The 19842-nt window shown below is 39.2% G+C and overlaps 1 protein-coding gene across 5 annotated transcripts in view; it reads left to right on the top strand.

Annotated features, from left to right (window-relative positions):
* The window catches only part of NPL (N-acetylneuraminate pyruvate lyase), a 66496-nt gene extending 46845 nt beyond the window's left edge, over positions 1–19651 (top strand). For 4 of the 5 annotated variants that reach the window (XM_010590964.3, XM_023549208.2, XM_023549207.2 and 1 more), the window contains exons 7-12: positions 280–372; positions 1229–1377; positions 1506–1552; positions 4866–4950; positions 8418–8457; positions 13834–19651. In XM_010590964.3, coding sequence (XP_010589266.1) covers positions 280–372; positions 1229–1377; positions 1506–1552; positions 4866–4950; positions 8418–8457; positions 13834–14018 — 599 coding nt within the window. In that variant the 3' untranslated portion in view covers positions 14019–19651. The other variant, XM_064276551.1, reaches the window with a different exon arrangement.
* Positions 19652–19842: the final 191 nt, after the last annotated feature.

Raw genomic sequence — 19842 nt, 5'->3', positions numbered from 1 at the left:
TTAATGTGTGGGAACATTTGTACCAATTTTTAAATAGTTTCATATGATGGCAAAATGATAATCTTATTTTGACCTTTCTACAGAAAGGAAAATAAGGTTCAGGATGAAGTGAATTGCAAAGACATTGCAGTAGCAATAAAAGCTGGTAAACGCGGTCAAGAATTCTCTGCTTCCAAGAATGATGGTTGCATTTCATTAGATGATTTGTTTTTTCTTTTTACCAAGTAGAGCCACTGCCTTACACTTGTTCACCTCATGACTCTTCCTCCTGTTTTTCAGATGTCCTAATTAATTTCCTAAAGGAGGTGGCTGCTGCGGCTCCTGCATTGCCTTTTTATTACTATCACATTCCTGCCTTGACAGGGGTAAAGAGTAAGTACTGTGTCTTTAGATGTTCCTTTCCCTCCACCCCTCACACTTTATTTTACCCTATCTTGCTAAGTAATTCCCACTCCAGCCAAACTTTTCCTCACAGCACAAAAGCATGACACCTTTCACTAGACAGTTCCAATTGCCCCAAAGTAAGTCACTCTAATATCCCAGTCCTTATCAGTCATTTGGAGCCCTGGTGACACAGCGGTTAAGAGCTTGGCCGATAACCAGCCCCTCCTTGGAAACCCCGTGGGGCAGTTCTACTCTGTCCTATAAGGTCATTACGAGTTGGAACCGACTCGACAGCACCCAACAACAACATCAGGCATTTACACCAACTTTTTTATAATGGAAGTTCTTAAGCATGAAATAAGAGTTGACTCCTAGCCACTTTTAGCAGACACAGTTGCCCCTTCACACAGGCTGTGTCTACCTTGTATTCTACTGTATTGTCAGGGCCTGGCGCATGGGAAGGTACTCTGATCTTTTTTGATTTTTCTCCTAGCTTTTTTTTTTTTTTCTTAATCATTACTGTACTTCTCCAGCTAGAAGATTATTACGATTGGATGACATTACTTCAGAGATTGTTTTTTTTTAATTTTATTTATTTCTAACATTCTTAAAAGACAAAGTAGAAGTGTGCCTTATAAATATCCACCTATTACCTTTGAGAGAATGGAAACCTTTGGACTAATTTGGCAGCTACGTAGGGACTTCTAGTTGGAGTCAAGTAATGATGCCCAATCCACATCCACAAGCCCTGGCATCTTAGTGGAGATGTGTGAGGCTGTGTGAGATGTTATTTGGTATTTTCTAGAAGTGTGCAGATTCATGAAGCATTGATTGTTTTGCACAGTTCGTGCTGAGGAATTGTTGGCTGGGATTCAGGATAAGATCCCCACCTTCCAAGGGCTGAAGTTCAGTGACACAGATCTCTTAGACTTTGGGCAATGTGTTGATCAGAATCGCCAGCGACAGTTTGCTTTCCTTTTTGGTGTAGATGAGGTAAGTCATGCACTGGCATACCTCAGCAGGTTAGTTCCCTTCCAAAGCAATTTATGTAGCTATTTATATAGCATTTTTTTCCTTTCTTTTTTTCATGAATGTGAATACTCTTTATCTATTTCTGATAGCAACTGTTGAGTGCTTTGGTGATGGGAGCAACTGGAGCAGTGGGCAGGTAAGCATGACTCATTTTTCCCAATGGTTGTAACTGTAAAGTCCCCCCATAAAGGCATTCATCACTTGAGTACCAAGGAAGACATTCCGTCTACATTTGTTTGCCAGTCCATACCTCTCCCCCACAAGGTATTTTCATAAGCACGCTATGCTAATTTTTTTACAGCAACATGTAAAAAAATTGGCATAACAGCAGTTATGAAAATACTGCACATTATTTGTGTGAAAATATGGTAGTTATACTTCTTACATGTTGTTAACTACCGTTGAGTCGACCCTGACTCACAGCAACCCCATGTACAAGAGACTACAACATTGCCTGGTACTGTGCCAACTTCATAATCATTGGTATGCTTGAGTTCATTGTTGCAGCCACTAGGGGACTCATCTTCCACCACGAGAAGAACAAAAAAAACAAACCAGTCGCTGTGGAATTGATTCCAACTCATGCCAACCCCATGTGTTTCAGAGTAAAACTGTGCTCCATAGGGTTTTCAGTGGCGGGTTTTTCAGAAATAGATTGTCAGGTCTTTCTTCCAAGGTGCCTCTGAGTGGACTCAAACCTTAAACCTTTCAATTAGCAGCCAAGCACATTAGCCATTTGCACCACCCAGGGACTACTCCAGCTCTATATTGGACAATATTCTGTTGTGATCCACAGGATTTTTGTTGGCTAATTTTTAGAAGTAGATTGCCAGGTCTTTCTTCCTTGTCTGTCTTAGCCTGGAAATTCCAGTGAAACCTGTCCACCATGGGTGATCTTGATAGTATTTGAAATACTGGTAGCATAGCTTACAGCATCATAGCAACATGTGTAAGCCACCATAGTTCAACAAATTGACAAATGCGTGGTGATTCTTACACATACACCCTTTCTAATACAAGTTACCTTTCTTTCCCACATTCTTTAGTGAAGTGGAATTAATTGGGGTTTAGCAGCTTGCTGGAAACTCAGCTATTGTTACTTAAAAGCACCTGTTGCAGTTAGAGATGAGACAAATGAGTACAGCAGCTGAGAACATGAACAGTGGTTCTGACTTCATTGGCCCTTAGCTCTGTAGGCCCCAGGTATCAGTGTCTCAGAAATGGGCTCACACTATTTTGTCAGAAATTAGTTGGTTACAAGTAACAAAAAACCACTTAAACTAGCTTATATAAAGGAAGACAAGTTGGTATAGAAATACTGGGAAATGACTCAAAACTAAGAGGAGGAAGAGCAGGGAGGCCTCAGAGGGGTGAAAACCAGGAACTGTGACGCTCCCAACAGCTAGGCAGGTCATTCTCCATTGTGGTCCTCGGAGATTCTCATCCCTGCATTTGTCTGCACATCAGTTCATTTTCCTTCTCTCTCTCTTTCTCCAGATGGGCATTTGCCCCAGCATGCACGTGACCAACAATGGCTGCCCAAAAGTGACATCTCAGGATTTCACTCCATAGCACAGCTCAGTCAAGCGTCTACCCCAGATCCAGTCAGCTGCAGCCAGGGAAGCAGAATCATGTAGTCAAGTGCCAAAGAGCAAGCAAATAGATTAGCAGGTTCACTGCACATGCTAACCTAATTCATTATAAGTATGGCTGCAAGTAGATTGTTTGAAATATTTCCATTTGAAAGTGCCCTCCCTATAAAAAAAGTAAACCGAACAAAAAAAAAAAAACCCCCACTGCCATCTAGTCGATTCCAACTCATAACAACCCTTCAGGACAGAGTAGAGCTGCCCCATAGGGTTTCCAAAGCTATGATCCTTATGGAAGCAGACTGTCAAACATTTTCCTCCCCTCAGAGCGGCTTGTGGGTTTGAACTGCCATCAGCAGCTGAGCACTTTAACCTCTGTGCTACCAGGACCCCTCTATAGCAAAAGTACAGGGAAAGCAAAGTAATATTCGTAACCTATATTGGTGAATATGGCTTTGATACAGACAGACTGTGGCAGATAATGGCTTGTTCACCAAGCTAGGGTGGCCTGCTGTACCCCTTATCACTGCAGGGATGAATCAACAAAGGAAACCTAAGTGTCTGTACCTGCTGACCTTGGAACTTTTTTTCCCTGAAAGTTCTTCCAATTTTTTTGGCTTCCATACTAGCCATTTTAACTGTCAATATAATCTTTCTCAGACTAAGCAAAGTACAGTTGGTCAGACTTCAGTTTTTCTTCATTATTAACGCATTCCTCTCTGTCTAAGTGAGGATACACCTGAGGCCATTAGGATGCAGATTTTAGGGTTCTGAAACTCTTCAGATGTCCAGCCCAAGTACATACTGTGCCTTAGGGGTGTTTCACCAGTACAAGTGACTTATCTCAATTACATATATATATATATATATTTTTTTTTTTTTTCCTACTTTTGTTCATGTTCTGAGAATCCCTTGCTGTTGATCCCAGGATCTAGCTGCATATACAAGGACCAACAACATTGTGTTCTTGGTGTATCAAGATAGATTTTTTGATACTGACTTATTATGTGAGAAGCTATTAACCTCTCTGTGCTTATGTTTCTCCTTTAAAGAAATGGGGGAGACACCCTTATTATGGGTTTCTACAATCTTCTACCTTGCAGGCTTCTCTCATAAGAATTCAGTGATTAGTCTTAGACATTTGTCCTTACTGATAACATTAAAGATGTTTTTCTACATTTCCAAGAATGTATCAGATCCAATAACCATTCTCACTTTCATTTTTGTTGAATTGTCATACAAGACAACCTGAAGTGATGGAAGGCCTTTGGGATAACTCTGTAGCCCTTCTTTGAGCAATAGTTTCTTCACAGTGAAATAGAAGTCAGGCCTACCTTGCAGGGCTTTGGAAGGGATTAGGCATAATTTATGTCAAGCACCTGGAATCTAATAGGCATTTAAGAGTTTCTCGTTTTATTATTATCATTCTCAACATTATTCTCTAGAAACTAGTCTCTAAGTTGGCTGGGAACTCAGTAATTTGTTGGAATTTGCTTCTTTTACTGTGGTGTTTCATTGACCCAGTTTTTCAACATTAAGGGTTTTATAGGACTTGCCTCAGACACCAGATTTTAACCACATTTCTTACCTAGCGTTGAGCCTGTGTGTGTTCCTTGGTGCAGGTGTTTGCCTCAGCTCTCCCTATCAAATTCCATATTTTCTTTTCCATTTTTCCTTCTATTCATTATCCCCATTTCTGTTCTCTGCCTCTCCTCCTCCTCTGGCACTACTTAGTACTGCTGGGACACTCTTCTAATAGGTGAGGGCCTAAAAACAGACTTCCAGGTGGCCTGGGTTTGAAGATCTAGACCCTTCCAGTTGAGTTATTGAACCTGTGGTAATTTTCTGTTTTCTTGCCAGTACCTATAACTACCTGGGGAAAAAGACAAACCAGATGTTAGAGGCTTTTGAACAAAAGGATTTTTCTACAGCCCTGAATTATCAGGTAAATTTTTTCTTCTCTTCACCAAAATTATAGCCTTTTTTCTTCCTGCTTGAGAATTCTTATCCTTCTTGCTCATCAACATTCCTACCACCTGTCCTCATTAACATTGCCTAGCTGCCTCTTTCTTTACTTTTCTTCTGTTTCTTGCTTTTTCTTGTTTAAAACCAAACCTGTCCGCATTGTATGTGTCCCCTAGATGTCCAACGAGGACAGGCTAATACGAGAGTGACTCTGCTCTTCTCCACCGATCATATTTCTACTGTATGTTCAAAGTACTTTTGTAATTGTAAAATAAAGTGACCAAGTTCTGGGAAAATGACCAGACACTGTCCCCTTGAGGACATCACACCTGAGTCATCAGAGAATGTGAGAAAGCTATAAAACTTGGATTAAACAGGGAAGGCTTAATCCAAAATTGGAGCAGGTCAGCCTTCTTTACCTTGGAAATATGCCACCAGGCAGGAAACAGGAGCCTGCTGGGTAAATCAAAAGGAGTCACTGACTTTGAAACAGAAGAGGAAAGCAGCAGGAGCTGATGTGTTATGGGGACAACCCCAGGGGAAATGATGTCTGCCATTACTGTAACGCGGAGGCCAGCTTAGCTGTCTGGGGAAAGAAGGGCCTCACTGAAGGGTAGAACCAGTTTCAACAGCTAGATAGTGTGTGTACTTTTAGGAGGGGAGCAGACAGAAATAGGGTAGGAGCAAGAGGAAGACTTTCCGGAGCTAAGAAGCACAGGGATTTTCAGGCTAGTAAAAGTGGGTGCAAGGAGTGTCCCAAGAAAATATGCTGGAATGGAAGAGGGGATAAGCAAGATTCCCACCCTTTGGGTCTGAAAGTTGATCCAGCCTAAATTCTACTTCCTCCTTAAAGTTTGAATAGCTTAATCTAATATTGACAGTTTTGTTCAGCCCCACACCAGGTGAGGCTGAGAGCAGGAACAGGGTGGAGACTTAGGAAACTATGCCAACCAAACTAAACATTAGCTAAACTCTGGTTTCAATTAGGATAAGAACTCTGACTTTTATAGACTCTACCCTCTCTATGTATCAATGCTTATTTTCTTTTGCCTTAGTTTCCTAGGAAAATTTATTTTTGAAAATTCCAAACCTGTTCTGAGCTGAATGACAGGGAAATAATAGACTGGAATAAACTGCCTAACAGCTGGGATGTTGACTGTTCCACTTAGTGATTTCTCAAATGAAAATGGCTGGGCCAGTTTCCATCTTTTTTTACCCATTAAAAACTAAACCCACTGCCACTGAGTCAATCCCGACTTATAACGACCCTATGGGGCAGATTAGAGCTGCCCTATAGGGTTTCCAAGGCTATAATCCTTCCGGAAGCAGACTGTGGCTGAGCGGCTGGTGGGTTCAAACCACTGACCTTTTGGTTAACAGTCAAGCACTTGAACCACTGTACCACCAGGGCTCCTTTTTTCCCATTAGTCTTACTCAAATAAAGCATCTCGTTCAAAACAATGTGGGTAAGGAATTTAGTTTACCACATTCTATGCTTCTCAGAGAGGGCAAGTGTGAATAGGTCTCCTTTACTCATTCATATGCCAGGGCCTGGGCTGGGTACATAATTTTGATAAAGCTGATCTCTGCCCTCAAGGAGCTTTCAGTCAAGTAGAGAAGCAGACAAGTTAAAAAGGTAAAGTTTATGTTATTCATTCTCATGGACTTAAATGCCACGTGTTGTATTTATGTGAGTGTAAATGACACATGTACGAAGATACTCCTTGCAGCATTGCTGATAGCAAAAGATGGAAACAACCACATATAGGAAATGGTTGAATATATTGTTTGACTTATACCATGGAACTCTGTACAGCCCTTTAGAAGAATGAGATACCTTTAGATGTACTGCTGTGGAAAGATCTCCATGATATATTTAGTTGAAAAAAGCAGCTAAGTACCGAATAGTGAAAGTAGTCTGCTGTAGTCTGAGTGGGAGGTGGGGAGCGAGAACATATACATATATATATGTTTGTAAAACTTTGAGTATTAAAATTTTATCCTGCACTGAATTTTTGTTACTAAGTACACAATTGATTAAAACAACAAAAATGTATGACACATTTTGATAAATACTTTACCATAAAGGTAAAATGTAATTAAAAATGCATCTCTTAATGAGATGGATGTAACTATTTTTATTAATTAATTTATGAAATCATGGATGAATATTTCTTAATGCTGGGATGAGCTAAGGTTCAGCATCAGTATAGTTCTGGGGTTTTTTTGTTTTTCTTTTTTTTTGGAGAAGTGCCAAGAAACCCCATTCATATAAATGAGTAGATAAGAATGGAAGAATTTTTGCAGTAGCAATGTCACTAATTCTTTGAACACTTTGAGTCATATGCCAAAAATCACAGAATGCTTGATAATTTAATGATTTTCAGCTGACAACCAGAGTTGCAACATTGAAAGAATTGAAAACCCTTTGATTTTCAAGGGGATTTGTTGTCCATTCAGTAGAGGAATGACTCTGCCACTCTCTTAATCAACATCAATACCAACATTTTTATTTGTTCCTTTGCTTGGTGCCCCAGAGGTGTCCCAAGGCAATGATGTGGGAGGTTCATCTTTATTTTTTCAGAAGTAGGCAAAGGAGGACTGTAAAGGGGAAGTATAAGAAATCAACCTGCACCTCCATTATATGTGACTTCTTAGGCTGATCAGTTTTAGAAAATGGTACTTTTGGAAGCTGAGGATCTAGAAATTGATTCCCATAAATCTTAGCTTTGGTAAATATATAGAGACCAAAGATTATTAGTGGTTACCAGGGGCAGGAGGGAAGGGGAAAGGAGGAGTCATTGTTTAGGAAGCATTGAGTTTCCATTTATGGTGATGGAAATTTGGCAGTGGATATTGGTGATAGTTGTACAACATGATTCATGGAATTGATGTCACTAAACTATACACATGACAAACACTAAGTTGGCAAATGTTGTGTTACATATAGTTTTACAACACTAAAGAAATAAGATTTCATTCAAGGGGGGAGAAAATAAAGAGTTGTAACCACAAAAAAAAAAAAAAAAGAGAGAAATCTTAGCCTTGGCTGAATGCTACCTGGAAAGTCTCCTTGGGTGTCTTGGAAAGTACCCCAGAGGTACATGTACCCCAGTTTGAAAACCACTGCAGCAGTCAATAAATTTACCTGTGTAAGCCAGATAGATGAGGGGTGCCTTTCCCATCTTTACTCTTCATTATGCTATTCTGTCATTGAGCTCGTTTTCTGCACAGACCTATTTAATAAAGCCTGCATGTATGAAACAATCTGACCTTATCCTGAATGGGTCTCAACCCTGGGTTGTTTGTTTCCCACTCTGACAGACCTTCAGAAAATTAAGTTATGCAGACTTTTTAGTTTGGGGGTTTTGCCATTTTGCCTCTGAGTTTTTTAAATTGTTACCACAGTTCAGTAATACTGACTGTAAATTTGTTTTGCTTTTCTAGTTTTGTATCCAGAGATTTATCAACTTTGTGGTCAAACTAGGTAAGTGCTAGATCTCTTCCCTGCTTTGTCTGCTGCTGGAGAGGATAAAGGAAATGGAGTACCGCACTTTTTCTGAGAAATCCAACAAGAATACTTTTATACTCTGTTGCACACAGAACTTTATTTCCAACACTTCCAGGGCTGACCCTATAAAATAGTGAAGTAAATTATTGGAAGGTCTTTGGCACCTTTCTAAAATATCTTTTTTCCATTTTAGCACATGCATTATTCCTTCTCTCCTACACCTTCACCACTCCCTTCCTTTAGTTGTTTCTGCTCATTAAAATTCTAGACCACACTGCCTGATTTCAGCCGAAGTACTTGAAGGAAGCAGTCTAAATTAAGATCTTACTAAATTGTGAATGACTGACAAGCCTCCCAAGAGTATTTGTAATTTTAAAAGAGTTTATTAACACAAGTAAGCTTAAATGGATAGAAGTTTGGATAATATGACAAAGCGAAATTTGGGGGAAATACAGAGAATTTGAGTAGATAAAACCCTCCAGAGTCTGTTAAATCTTATCCCATGACAGATGCTCCACTTCTGTGAGAGATTGGCCCTCTGGCCCCACCCCATCTGGAGCAAGGGAGAATGAAAAAGACCAAAGATACAAGGGAAAGATTAGGCCAAAGAACTAATGGACCACAACTACCGCAGCCTCCACCAGACTGAGACTAGCACAACTAGATGGTGCCCAGTTACCACCACCGACTGCTCTGACAGGGATCATAATAGAGGATCCTGGAGCGAGCTGTAGAAAAAATGTAAAATAAAATTATAACTCACAAAAAAAAAAAAAACCAGACTTACCGGTCTGACAGACTGGAGAAACCTGAGAGTATGGCCCCTGGACAGCCTTTTAACTCAGGACCAAAGTCACTCCTTCAGCCAAAGATTAGACAGGCCCATAAAACAAAATGAAACTAAAGGGGCACCCCAGCTTAGGGGCAAGGACAAGAAGGCAGGAGGGGACAGGACAGCTGGTAATAGGGAACCCAAGGTTGAGAAGGGAGAGTGTTGAAATGTCATGGGGTGGACAACCAGTGTCATAAAACAATATATGTATTAATTGTTTAATGAGAAACTCATTTGCTCTGTAAACCTTTATCTAAAGTACAATTAAAAAAAAAAAAAAGAGAAAGAGATTCCCCCTTCCTGAAAGCCTAGGTCAACTCCAGGAAAAGTCTGAAGTACATTCTTGGCAGACTTGCTACCTCCTTTCAGAGCCTCTTTTCCTGCATTACCTCCCTCGCCTAACCACCTGCCATGCCCCTCATTCCGCAGGGTTCTCAGCTTTCTTAGTCCTTCAAAGACAATGTTTCCCGTTTGCATTGCCACTTTCTTGATTTTTGTCATATCTGTGTGCCACCAGTACTATCAATTACTTAAAATTATTCCCTTCTCCTAAGCAGCACTTTCCACAAAATTGTACATTTGATATGATAGTTATTTCCAGTGTGCATTAAAATAAAAATTGATGTTTATGCATCTCTGTGATTATATGCACATATATTCATGTATATAATAAAGCACATAGAGGGCATAGTTACAGATACTTCTTAAACATAACCAAACACCTCATGGGGTTGGATTTCTGGGTTTGAAGGACTAGGACCATAGTCTTGTGGAACATTTCGGTCAATTGACATAATATACTTCATAAAGTTATGCTCTACATCCTAGTTCTGTGAGTAGTGCCTGGGGTCTTAAAAGCTTTGAGCGGCCATCTAAGATACAATTCTTGGTCACTACTTGACCAGAGCAAAAGAGAAAGAAGGAAACAAAGACTCAAACTACAGGACAAATAGTCTACCCAAACCACGGCTTCCCTGGTCTACCCTGAGACCAGGAGAACTAGATAGTGCCTGGCTACCACTACCAACTGTTCTAATCAGGACCACAATAGATGGATCCTGATAGAATGAGAGAAAAATGTGGAACAGAACCTCAAATTCCTAAAAAAACAAACAAAAAGCAGACTTACTGGACTGATTGAGAGTGGAAGACTCCCCTAGACTATTGCCTGAGATATTCTTCATACCTTGAACCAAAACTAACCCCTGAAGTCACCTTGTAGCTAAATAACAGATTGGCTCACAAAATAATATCACCTGTAAGTATTGTGCTTCTTTAAAAAATCACCTAATACTGGTGAAGAACGAGCTTCTTGGATCAAGTGGTCACATGAGACTACGTTGGCATCTCCTGTCTGGAGTGGAGATGAGAGGGCAGGGGGGCCAGGAGCTACCCAAATGGACACGAGGAGAGAGTGGAGAGAAGTACTGTGCTATCTCATCAGAGGGAGAGCAATTAGGAGTGTATAGCAAGGTGTACGTAAATTTTTGTATGAGAGACTGACCTGATTTGTAAACTTTCACTTAAAGCACAATAAAAATTAATTAAAAAAAAAAATTGTAAAGAATAAGAGTGTGCATTAAAAAAAAAAAAATCACCTATATGAGACCAAGTGGTCAACAATTAACTTTAAAAATGAAAATGTAAGGGGACAGGGAAACTAGATTAATGAAACAGAGCAACCAAAATGGAAATAATAAGAGTGTTCACACATTGTGAAGAATAAAATCAATGTCACCAAACAACTTATGTAGAAATTGTTGAGTGGAAACCTAAACTGCTCTGTCTACCTTTACTGAAAACAAAATAAAATATTATTTTTTAAAAAAGATATTGAGCTATTAAAATTTTAAAACAAAAGTTCATCCGTGTACCACATAAGATTATCTTGCATGCCAGCAGTGGTACTATAACAGTTCTGTGACATATTGCTCCGAATATTAGCTTAAAAGACTTTTTCTTTCATGCCGGAGTGCCAGATTATTTGCATTTTAAAAAGGGACTCTTGAAGACAGTTTTTTAAAGTGCTTATTTCAGTGAGACTTCCTTGGGGGTTGGGGTTTTCATGGTTTAGTCAAAAGGGGAGACTTAACTAGTAGTCTTATCATGAAGGCAGCTGCCTATTCCTCTTCATAATAAGCCTAAAAGTGTCCATTTTTCATGAACGAACTACATTCTATTTACTTTAATCATGCTAGTATTCCCAGTGTTCAGTTGTTACTGTAAATAAGTTAACTTCTAGCATAAGAAAGTTCTGTTTTATACCTCAAAGCCAAAAATAGCTAACTAAAAAAATCAAATCACAGATACTTTAAAAGATTGGGGTGGGGATTATGATGAGTAATTTTTACTAGTGTTCTTTAAATAGAGTGCATTTGCTTTTTCCTCTCCTTCAATCTGAAGGCCTTTATCTTCAGCTCTGAAAAATTCTCTACTATTATGTGTAAATATTCATATTTTACTGCATCTGTGAGTATTGATAATTCACCACATTCACTTAAGTCTCATTCTGAAAGCCTATAAAACATAGTGGATCTTCTCAAATCTGTATCTTAACTTATATATATATTCTACAATGCAAATGACTTCTTACAGCCAACTCCCTGGAGTTAGGCCAGACTTCACAATCAAGGCCACAGTCCTCTAGACGACTACCCTCACTTCAGATACCAGCCAGAAGTGTGAGGGTTCCCAGGGCCACCCTTACTTCTGACCAGCTGGCTTCAAATTCAGGAGGTCCCATTATCCCCTCAGGTTCTATAATTTGCTGTAACAACTCACCGGATGTGCTGAAAACACTATACTTAGGATGACAGTTTATTACAGCAAAAGGATACAAATCGGAACCAGTCAAAGGGAGAGACACATAAGGCAAGGTCGGGGAGGATCCCATACATGAAGCTTCCATGTCCCCAGGGGTGTGTCAACCTCCCAGGATATAAATGTACACAGAATATGGTCAGTCAGGGAAGCACACACAAACCTTGGTGTCCAGAGTTTGTGTTGAGACGTCATTATGCAGGTTTCATTGTGATTGATTGAATCATTAGCCATGTGATCGAACTCAATCTCCAGCCCCCTATCTGATATTACCTGGCTAATATCACCTGGTTCAAAGCTCTAAACCTTTAATTACCTAGTTAGTTTTTCTGGTGTGGTCCACCCCCATCCTGAGTCATCTCATTAGCATAAAGTATCAAGGGCCCACCTTGAGTCACTTCCTTTAGCATAAACTGTCAGGCACACCACCAAAGATAGTCCAGTCCCTTGGGAAATTCAAAGGGTTTAGAAGTTACTAAGCCCTTCAGGTAAGGAGCCCCTGGTGGTGCAGTAGTTAGGTAAAAGTTGGCAGTTCAAACCCACCAGCATCTTCATGGGAGAAAGAATATGGCAGTCTGCTTCTATAAAGATTACAGCATTGGAAACCCTGTGGGACAATTCTACAATGTTCTATAGGGTCACTATGAGTCAGAATTGACTGGATGGTAATGGGTTTGGTTTTGGTTTAAGCCCTTCAGGAGCCAGGACAAATACTAGACAAATTCTTTTTTACACAGGTTTTAGAGGTTACCTTCCAGGAATCAGGGAGAAAGGCCAGTCAAATTCTTTATAACACACTTTTCCTCTCTGCTGCATTCTGGGTTATTTCCTTACATGTACCTTCAAATTTGCTAATTCTTCAGCCATTTTCTACTGTTTAATTTTGCTGACCCGATATTTTTCACTTCCAGTATTTTGTGTTGTTCTTTTTCAAATCTACCTGTCCCTTATTCATATGCCCTTCTTTTAGTCTATGGCTTTTATTCTTTTATCTCTGAAGTCTTTCATAATTTTTATCATCTATTTTCAAGATGTAAACTTTGTCATTTCTTTGCTGGCTCTCATGCTACTTCTTTTTCCTCATGTATTTCATAAGTTTTAGCTCTGAGCTCATCTTCAGTGACTGCTGTTTTCTGGGGAATCCATTGTGCCCCAGATTGTGATGTGTCCTGTCAAGTGGCTTTACTTATGCCTGTGCCGAGACACTACACTTCCACCAGTTCAGAACCAGTTTTTCGGTTCATTTCTTAATCTGATTCCTATATGAAATGCATAATGCAAATTTGGATATAGCATTCACATGTGGGATAGGCCTGGAATTGCTTTCATAAGATCTTGTTCCACTCACAGCCCTGGCAGAAGTTAAGTCTCTTTGTATTCCCATTCTGAGATCAGTGGACTTGGGTTTTTTCTGTTGTTTTCCATAGAAGTCTGGCTCCCAGTTTTCCATGGAGAGTTTAATTCCAGCTCCCCACCATGCATAGATAGAAGGCTTCATGTTGCATTCCTGCACCAGCTTTACAACACCAGCACTAAGACAGCAGCACTGAGTCATAAACCACCTTAAGTAGCACATTTCTCAGGGACTTTTTAGATGAGCTCAAACTAAATTCTGTCCTAGCAAATGAAGTCCTGTGTCATTCAATTAACAACAGTATATGCCTGATTCAGACGTTTCCTCATTTATTTTTCCTGTCTAGGTTTTGGAGTGTCGCAGACCAAAGCCATCATGACTCTTGTCTCTGGGATTCCAATGGGCCCACCCCGACTTCCACTGCAGAAAGCTTCCAGGGAGTTTACTGATAATGCTGAAGCTAAACTGAAGAGCCTAGATTTCCTTCCTTTCACGGGTTTAAAGGATAGAAACTTGGAAGCCTGTAGCTAGTCTCTCTGTATCAAATCATGGTATATACATTGAGACATAATCTGCCTTGAATAGTATACATACTCATTTCTCAGGGATTTTTTAGATGAACTAAATTCTCTCCTACTAAATTAAACCCTGTGTCATTCAATCAACAAGTACTTATCAAATAGGAGCCCACAATAAGTTTTGTGAAAGGGGCAAAAACTCCAAAAGCAGTTATGAACCCTAAATCATTCAACAATTCACAGAATTTTTGATGGAGAAATTTCTACTTCCATGGATGAAATGGAATCAAGAGCAAAACTGTAATTGATTAATTTTATGTGCCTTTGAGAGTTCTCATTATCTTGATTTCTACTTCTTAATCCTTTTTTAAAGTTTTCTGATTTTAAAGCATTATAATGTACTTTCATTTTAATAAATATTCAGAATCTAGGGAAACTGAGCTGTTGCATTTAGAAAGGTGCATTAACTTTCATGCCAAGTTATATGACTGAATTATACATAATTACATATCAGGAAGTTTGGCTGCTCAGTCCATCTCTAGATCACCTGCCTTCACATTGTGATGTCACAGTTTTTCCCAAAAATCATTCCCTGAAATCATTGTGTTCCTCCAAACATCCCCACTGGACTGGTAATCAGATCCCTGAAACAAATAGAGGTTAAAAACCAGTTTTTAGTATTTTGTTGAATGAAATATTTCACATACCGTTATGTTAGCATAGTTTTAACATGAAAAACAATTAGAAAATTCAGAGACAACAATAAGTTCATGATACTCCAAATTTTTACTCATGATTGTAGTAGCCTACTGCTATATCATATTACTAGCCTACTGCTATATAATAATTATTCATTTCTAAGGAATTAGACATTAAAAGAAAAATCTAAGAGCTAAACTCAGCTCTGATCATTTTTTAAATCACCATACTTCTCATGTTTACAGGATCTCATTAACCATCTTACAAGTCCTCTAAGCACTGACTTTACAAGAACAAAAATAGAAAAATAGAGTTCTGTGCTTAGTGAATACCCAAGAAATTTATTTCTATTGAAAAATTAATTTGGCTTTAGTGTCATTAAGTAAGGGTATCACATCAAAGATGATGTGATGTGAACCAAAGGCTGTAACAGAAATCTCACTACTTTAAGAAATTTAACAGCTATAAAGAAATTTTTTTTTAATTAATGAAACTAGAATATACACTCACATAAACCACTGTGGTTTAGCTTCTAGTTCAGATAGCTGAGTCCAGAAGAAAAAAACACAAGGAAACAGCACATGACATTCCTGGATAAAAAGAGAGGTGAGGGAGATAGAACTATGGCAACCCTCAGTTAGCTGACCAATTAAAGAGAGGATTAGCAAAAATATTTGATGTTTACTAATAACTTCAAATTCTTATTTTGAAAAAGTTTTCAATCTGAAGAGAGAAAAAATAAAAAGCAAAACTGATAAGAATTTCAAATACTTTTCCTCTGCCACGAGCAAAGCAATTACTCAGAGAAGACACGAAAACAAAAAGCTTAAGAAATTAAAAGACTGGATGTTGGTGTTGTGTGCTGTTGCAGTTGATTCTGACTCATAGCAACCCTATAAAAAAAAACCAAACCCGTTGCTATCACGTCAATTCCAACTCATAGCAAACCTATAGGACAGAGTAGAACTGCCCCATAGGGTTTCCAAGGAGCAGCTGATGGATTAGAACTAACAGCCCTTTGGTTAGCAGCCGAGTTCTTAACCACTGCACCACATAGGAACCCTATAAACAAAAAAAACCAAACCCATCGCCATCAAGTCGATACCAACTCATAGTGACCCATAGGACAGAGTACCTAACCTAACCTAGTGCCGTCGAGTCGATTCCGACTCATAGCGACCCTACAGGACAGAGTAGAACTGCCCCATAGAGTTTCCAAGGAGCGCCTGGCGGATTTGAACCACTGACCCTTTGGTTAGCAGCCATAGCACTTAACCACTATGCCACCAGGGTTTCCAGTACACATAGGACAGAGTAGAACTGCCCAATGCCGTTTCTAAGGAGTGTCTGGTGGATTCGAACTGCTGACCTTTTGGTTAGCAACCATAGCCCTTAACCATGACCTTACACCTTCAAACCAAGAAACCAGATTCCATGAGGTTTTGGTTGTACATAAGCAGCCTCAGCAATTGCTCCTTTTGATGCTGTTGTTGGAAACATATCTATCACATAGTTTTTGCCAATTCAACTTTTTACAGGTGTATAGCTTATTGATAGCAATTACATTAATTGCCTGTGCAGCCCTAGTCTTAATCAATGTGATTTTTCCGTCACAGTAATACGGTACCTTGTTTAATGCTTCTGTTCTACTTCCTAGTTCGTTGAGTATGCCTGGGGTCTTAAAAGTTTACAAGTGGCTGCCATCCAAGGTACAATTGGTCTCTATTTGCCTAGAGCAACAGAGGAAGATGGAAGTTCAGGAATAGGAGGAAGAAATGGAAAGTGTGACCAATTGTTTTCATGAACAACTGCCTCCTTTGCCATGAGACCAGAAGAACTAGATGGTGCCCAGCTACCATTACTGAATGTTTTGTTCAAAGATTCTATAGAAAAATCCTGATCAAAAGGGAGGAAATGCAGAACAGAATTTAAAATTTTCATGGAATCTAGTCTTTCTGGAGCCATAAAGGCTGGATGAACCCTGAAACTGTTACCCTGAGATAATCTTTAAACCTTAAACCAAAAATAACCACTGAAGTCTTAAAACCAAACAATAGTTTAGCTTAACTAGTGAAGGATGTCTGCCTTGACCATTCTGTTCTTTTAAGACCTCTATGGGATTAAATTGACAACAACTGCTCAAAAGATTAGATAGGAAATTTAGGGAGTAGTAATTTTAGGTTAATGGGGGAGGAACCACTCAGAAAAGGAGGGTAAGAATGGTTGTGCAACTCAAAGAATGTAATCAATGTCACTGAATTGTACATGTAGAAACTGTTGAATTGGTATATGCTTTGCTGTGTATATTCTCAACAAAAAAAACATTAAAAAAACAAAGGACTTGCCCTAAAAATTTATGTGTTTTAATGGAATATTTAAAAATATGAGGCTATATTGATTCTTCAACCAACTCAACATCATCAGAGCTACATCTTCATCCTTGGGGAGAAAGCAGAGGCTTGCCCATGTATCCTTGAACAAGCTTTCCCACCTTTTAAAGTATTTTTGATTAAATATTTAACATGTATAAAAGAATATCACATGTGTAAGGTGTAAAGACTAATATTTATCACATATGTGAAAGTGCCTGGTGGCACAGTGGTTAAGAGTTACAGCTGCTAACTAAAAGGTTGGTAGTACAAATCCACCAGCAGCTCCTTGGAAACCCTATGGGACAGTTCTCCTCTGCCCTGTAGGGTCCCTGAGAGTCAGAATCAACTCGATGGCAATGGGTTTGGTTTTTTTGGTATATGTGAGGGTGTAAAATATTCATTTGTTATAATTACTTTATAAGGAGCCCTTGTAGCACAATGGTTGAGCTCTTGGCTGCTAACCAAAAAGTTGGTGGTTCAAACCTACCTGTGGCTCAGTGAGAGAAACTCAATGGGGCAGTTCTCCTGAAACCTGTAGGGTGGCTATGAGCTGGAGTCAACTCAATGGCACACAACAAGAAGAATTACTTTATGGTGTAGTACTGATATTTCATCAAATCTAAGATGCTATTGATTGTAAAACACCGTTATTTTACATACCTCTAAGAAAGGAAAAAACACTGACAAAGCGTAACATGCCATCTAATTCCAGAGATACAAAAATGTTTTTGAGGTTTTAGAAGTGATAACGATATAGCATCTTTCCATTTTTAAAATGAGGTAACCATGACAAAGAGAGGTTAAATATCTTGAGTGGAGTTACATATGGTCTGTGGCAGAGCCAGAATTTGGAGCTTAACTGAGTGACACCAGACTATTTTACATCAAGAATCTCAAAACCTTATGTCCACTTACTATGTGTCTTTAACAATACCTCTTAGCCAATGTTATCCTTAAGATATAAACTCAGGGACCTCCTGATACAAAGAATCAGCTTCAGTATGGTACAAAGTGGCAAACAGTATAAAATGGTTGTATGGGAGGTAGAATTGCTTCATGGTTGTAAGTATGGCCTTAGATCCAGGCTGAGGGAATGTAAGGCCCAGCGCCACCACTTATCAGCTGTGTCTAAATTATACTTCAATAAAAAAAAACTAGATGGTCCAGGATTAACGAAATGAATTATTGAGTGAGTTCCTTCAGCTTGGCCTGTGTATAGTTGAAAGCTCTATGTGCAGAACAGTCCCCATGTCACCACCAACACTTGACGTTGTTCACTTTTCTAATTTTAGTTTTTAATGGGCAGGTTGTGATATTGTTTTAGTTGCATTTTTATTGTTACTGATGTTTTTGACCACCTTGAGTACACTTGGTAACCTTTTGGTTTTCCTCTTCTGAAAATTGCTTGTTCATGCCTCCTGAGGTTTAGTCAGCATCAGGTCCTCAAGCAGTTCCTCTTGGTTTGATCAGCCTCCACTCACTGGCCTCAGGCCTCTTTGGAACCAGGACCAAACACTGAATTGTTAGTGCAAGGGATAAACTACGCCTTGCATCTACCAAACTTAGGAATGAAGTCAATGTTTCTAAACTTATTTCTAGCCAGAAAGGTAAATGTGAAATGTTAAGTGGTCCAGTTGAAACAGACCTCTCATTATTTGACCTGTGGCCTCAGTTCCAAACTCTTAGGTAGCAAGAACATTACTTATTTTCTTATAAGCTAAAAAAAAAAAAAAATTCCTACCCTGCTTTGCTAATCTCTGCAGTCTCCTAGATAGAACATCTAGTGTAAATCCAGCCACTCTCTGGACTTCTGGGCCAGTTGAGTGCTTTCAGGTTTCATCTGCAAATGAAGATCTTAGAAGGTGCCAGTTGCCAGGGCAACCTACAATGGTAATGCCAGTTATGGGATCCAGTCCCTGGGGAGCTCTGGGTCTCAGGTGCAAAGCCTAAACTAAGAACCAAGTCAATAACAAAATTCTCCTTAATCCCTGAAAGTTAAAGATCCACTTCTGAAAATTTTATTTGCACTTAATGAAATATGTTGGCACTTTTGCTGTGTTCATTATCTACTACAAAACACTTGCAATCCATCTATGCTTGTTGATTCCTTATTAAGAGCATAAATAAGTATCAATAACACCTGCAGCTTAAGCACGCTGAAGGATACAAAAGAAAGAAAAGATTAAGGTCTTTCAATGATTTGATTCTCAATTCACATAAGGAAAATAAAAGGATGAATAAATGCTAAACTGTATTGTTCTGATTGTAAGTGCAAGAGAGTTTTAAAGAAGGAATTGATCACTATAAACTAGAAGGGTTAAGAGAAAAAATGTCATGAAAGAGGTGAAAAATAAGGATGGATAGGTATGATGCTCTCATATTATTGATTGGTCTGTAGTCTCCAGAACAACCCCAGCAAAAAAAAAAAAAAATACTTTGTATTGTTGCCTTCATGAGTGGTGTAATGGTTAAGAGTCTTGGCTGTTAGCCAAAAGGTTGGCAATTTGAATCCACAGCTGCTCTTTGGAAACTTTATGGGGCAGTTCTACCCTGTCCTATAGGGTCTCTATGAATGGAATCCACTCCACAGCAATGGGCCTTTTTTTTTTTTTTTTGTATCTAGTCAAGAGGAGCCCTGGTGGTGAAGTGGTTAAAGCAGTTGGCTGCTAACCAAAAGGTCGATGGTTTGAACCCACCTGCTGGCTGCTCAGCGGGAGAAAGATGGGGCAGGCAGTTGGCTTCCGTAAAGATTTACACTCTTGGAAA

This window comes from Loxodonta africana, chromosome 25 (genome assembly GCF_030014295.1).
Source record: "Loxodonta africana isolate mLoxAfr1 chromosome 25, mLoxAfr1.hap2, whole genome shotgun sequence".
In the NCBI taxonomy this organism is placed as follows: domain Eukaryota; kingdom Metazoa; phylum Chordata; class Mammalia; order Proboscidea; family Elephantidae; genus Loxodonta; species Loxodonta africana.
Note: the sequence above shows the minus strand (reverse complement) of the source record. Positions and strands in the feature narration are given on the sequence as shown.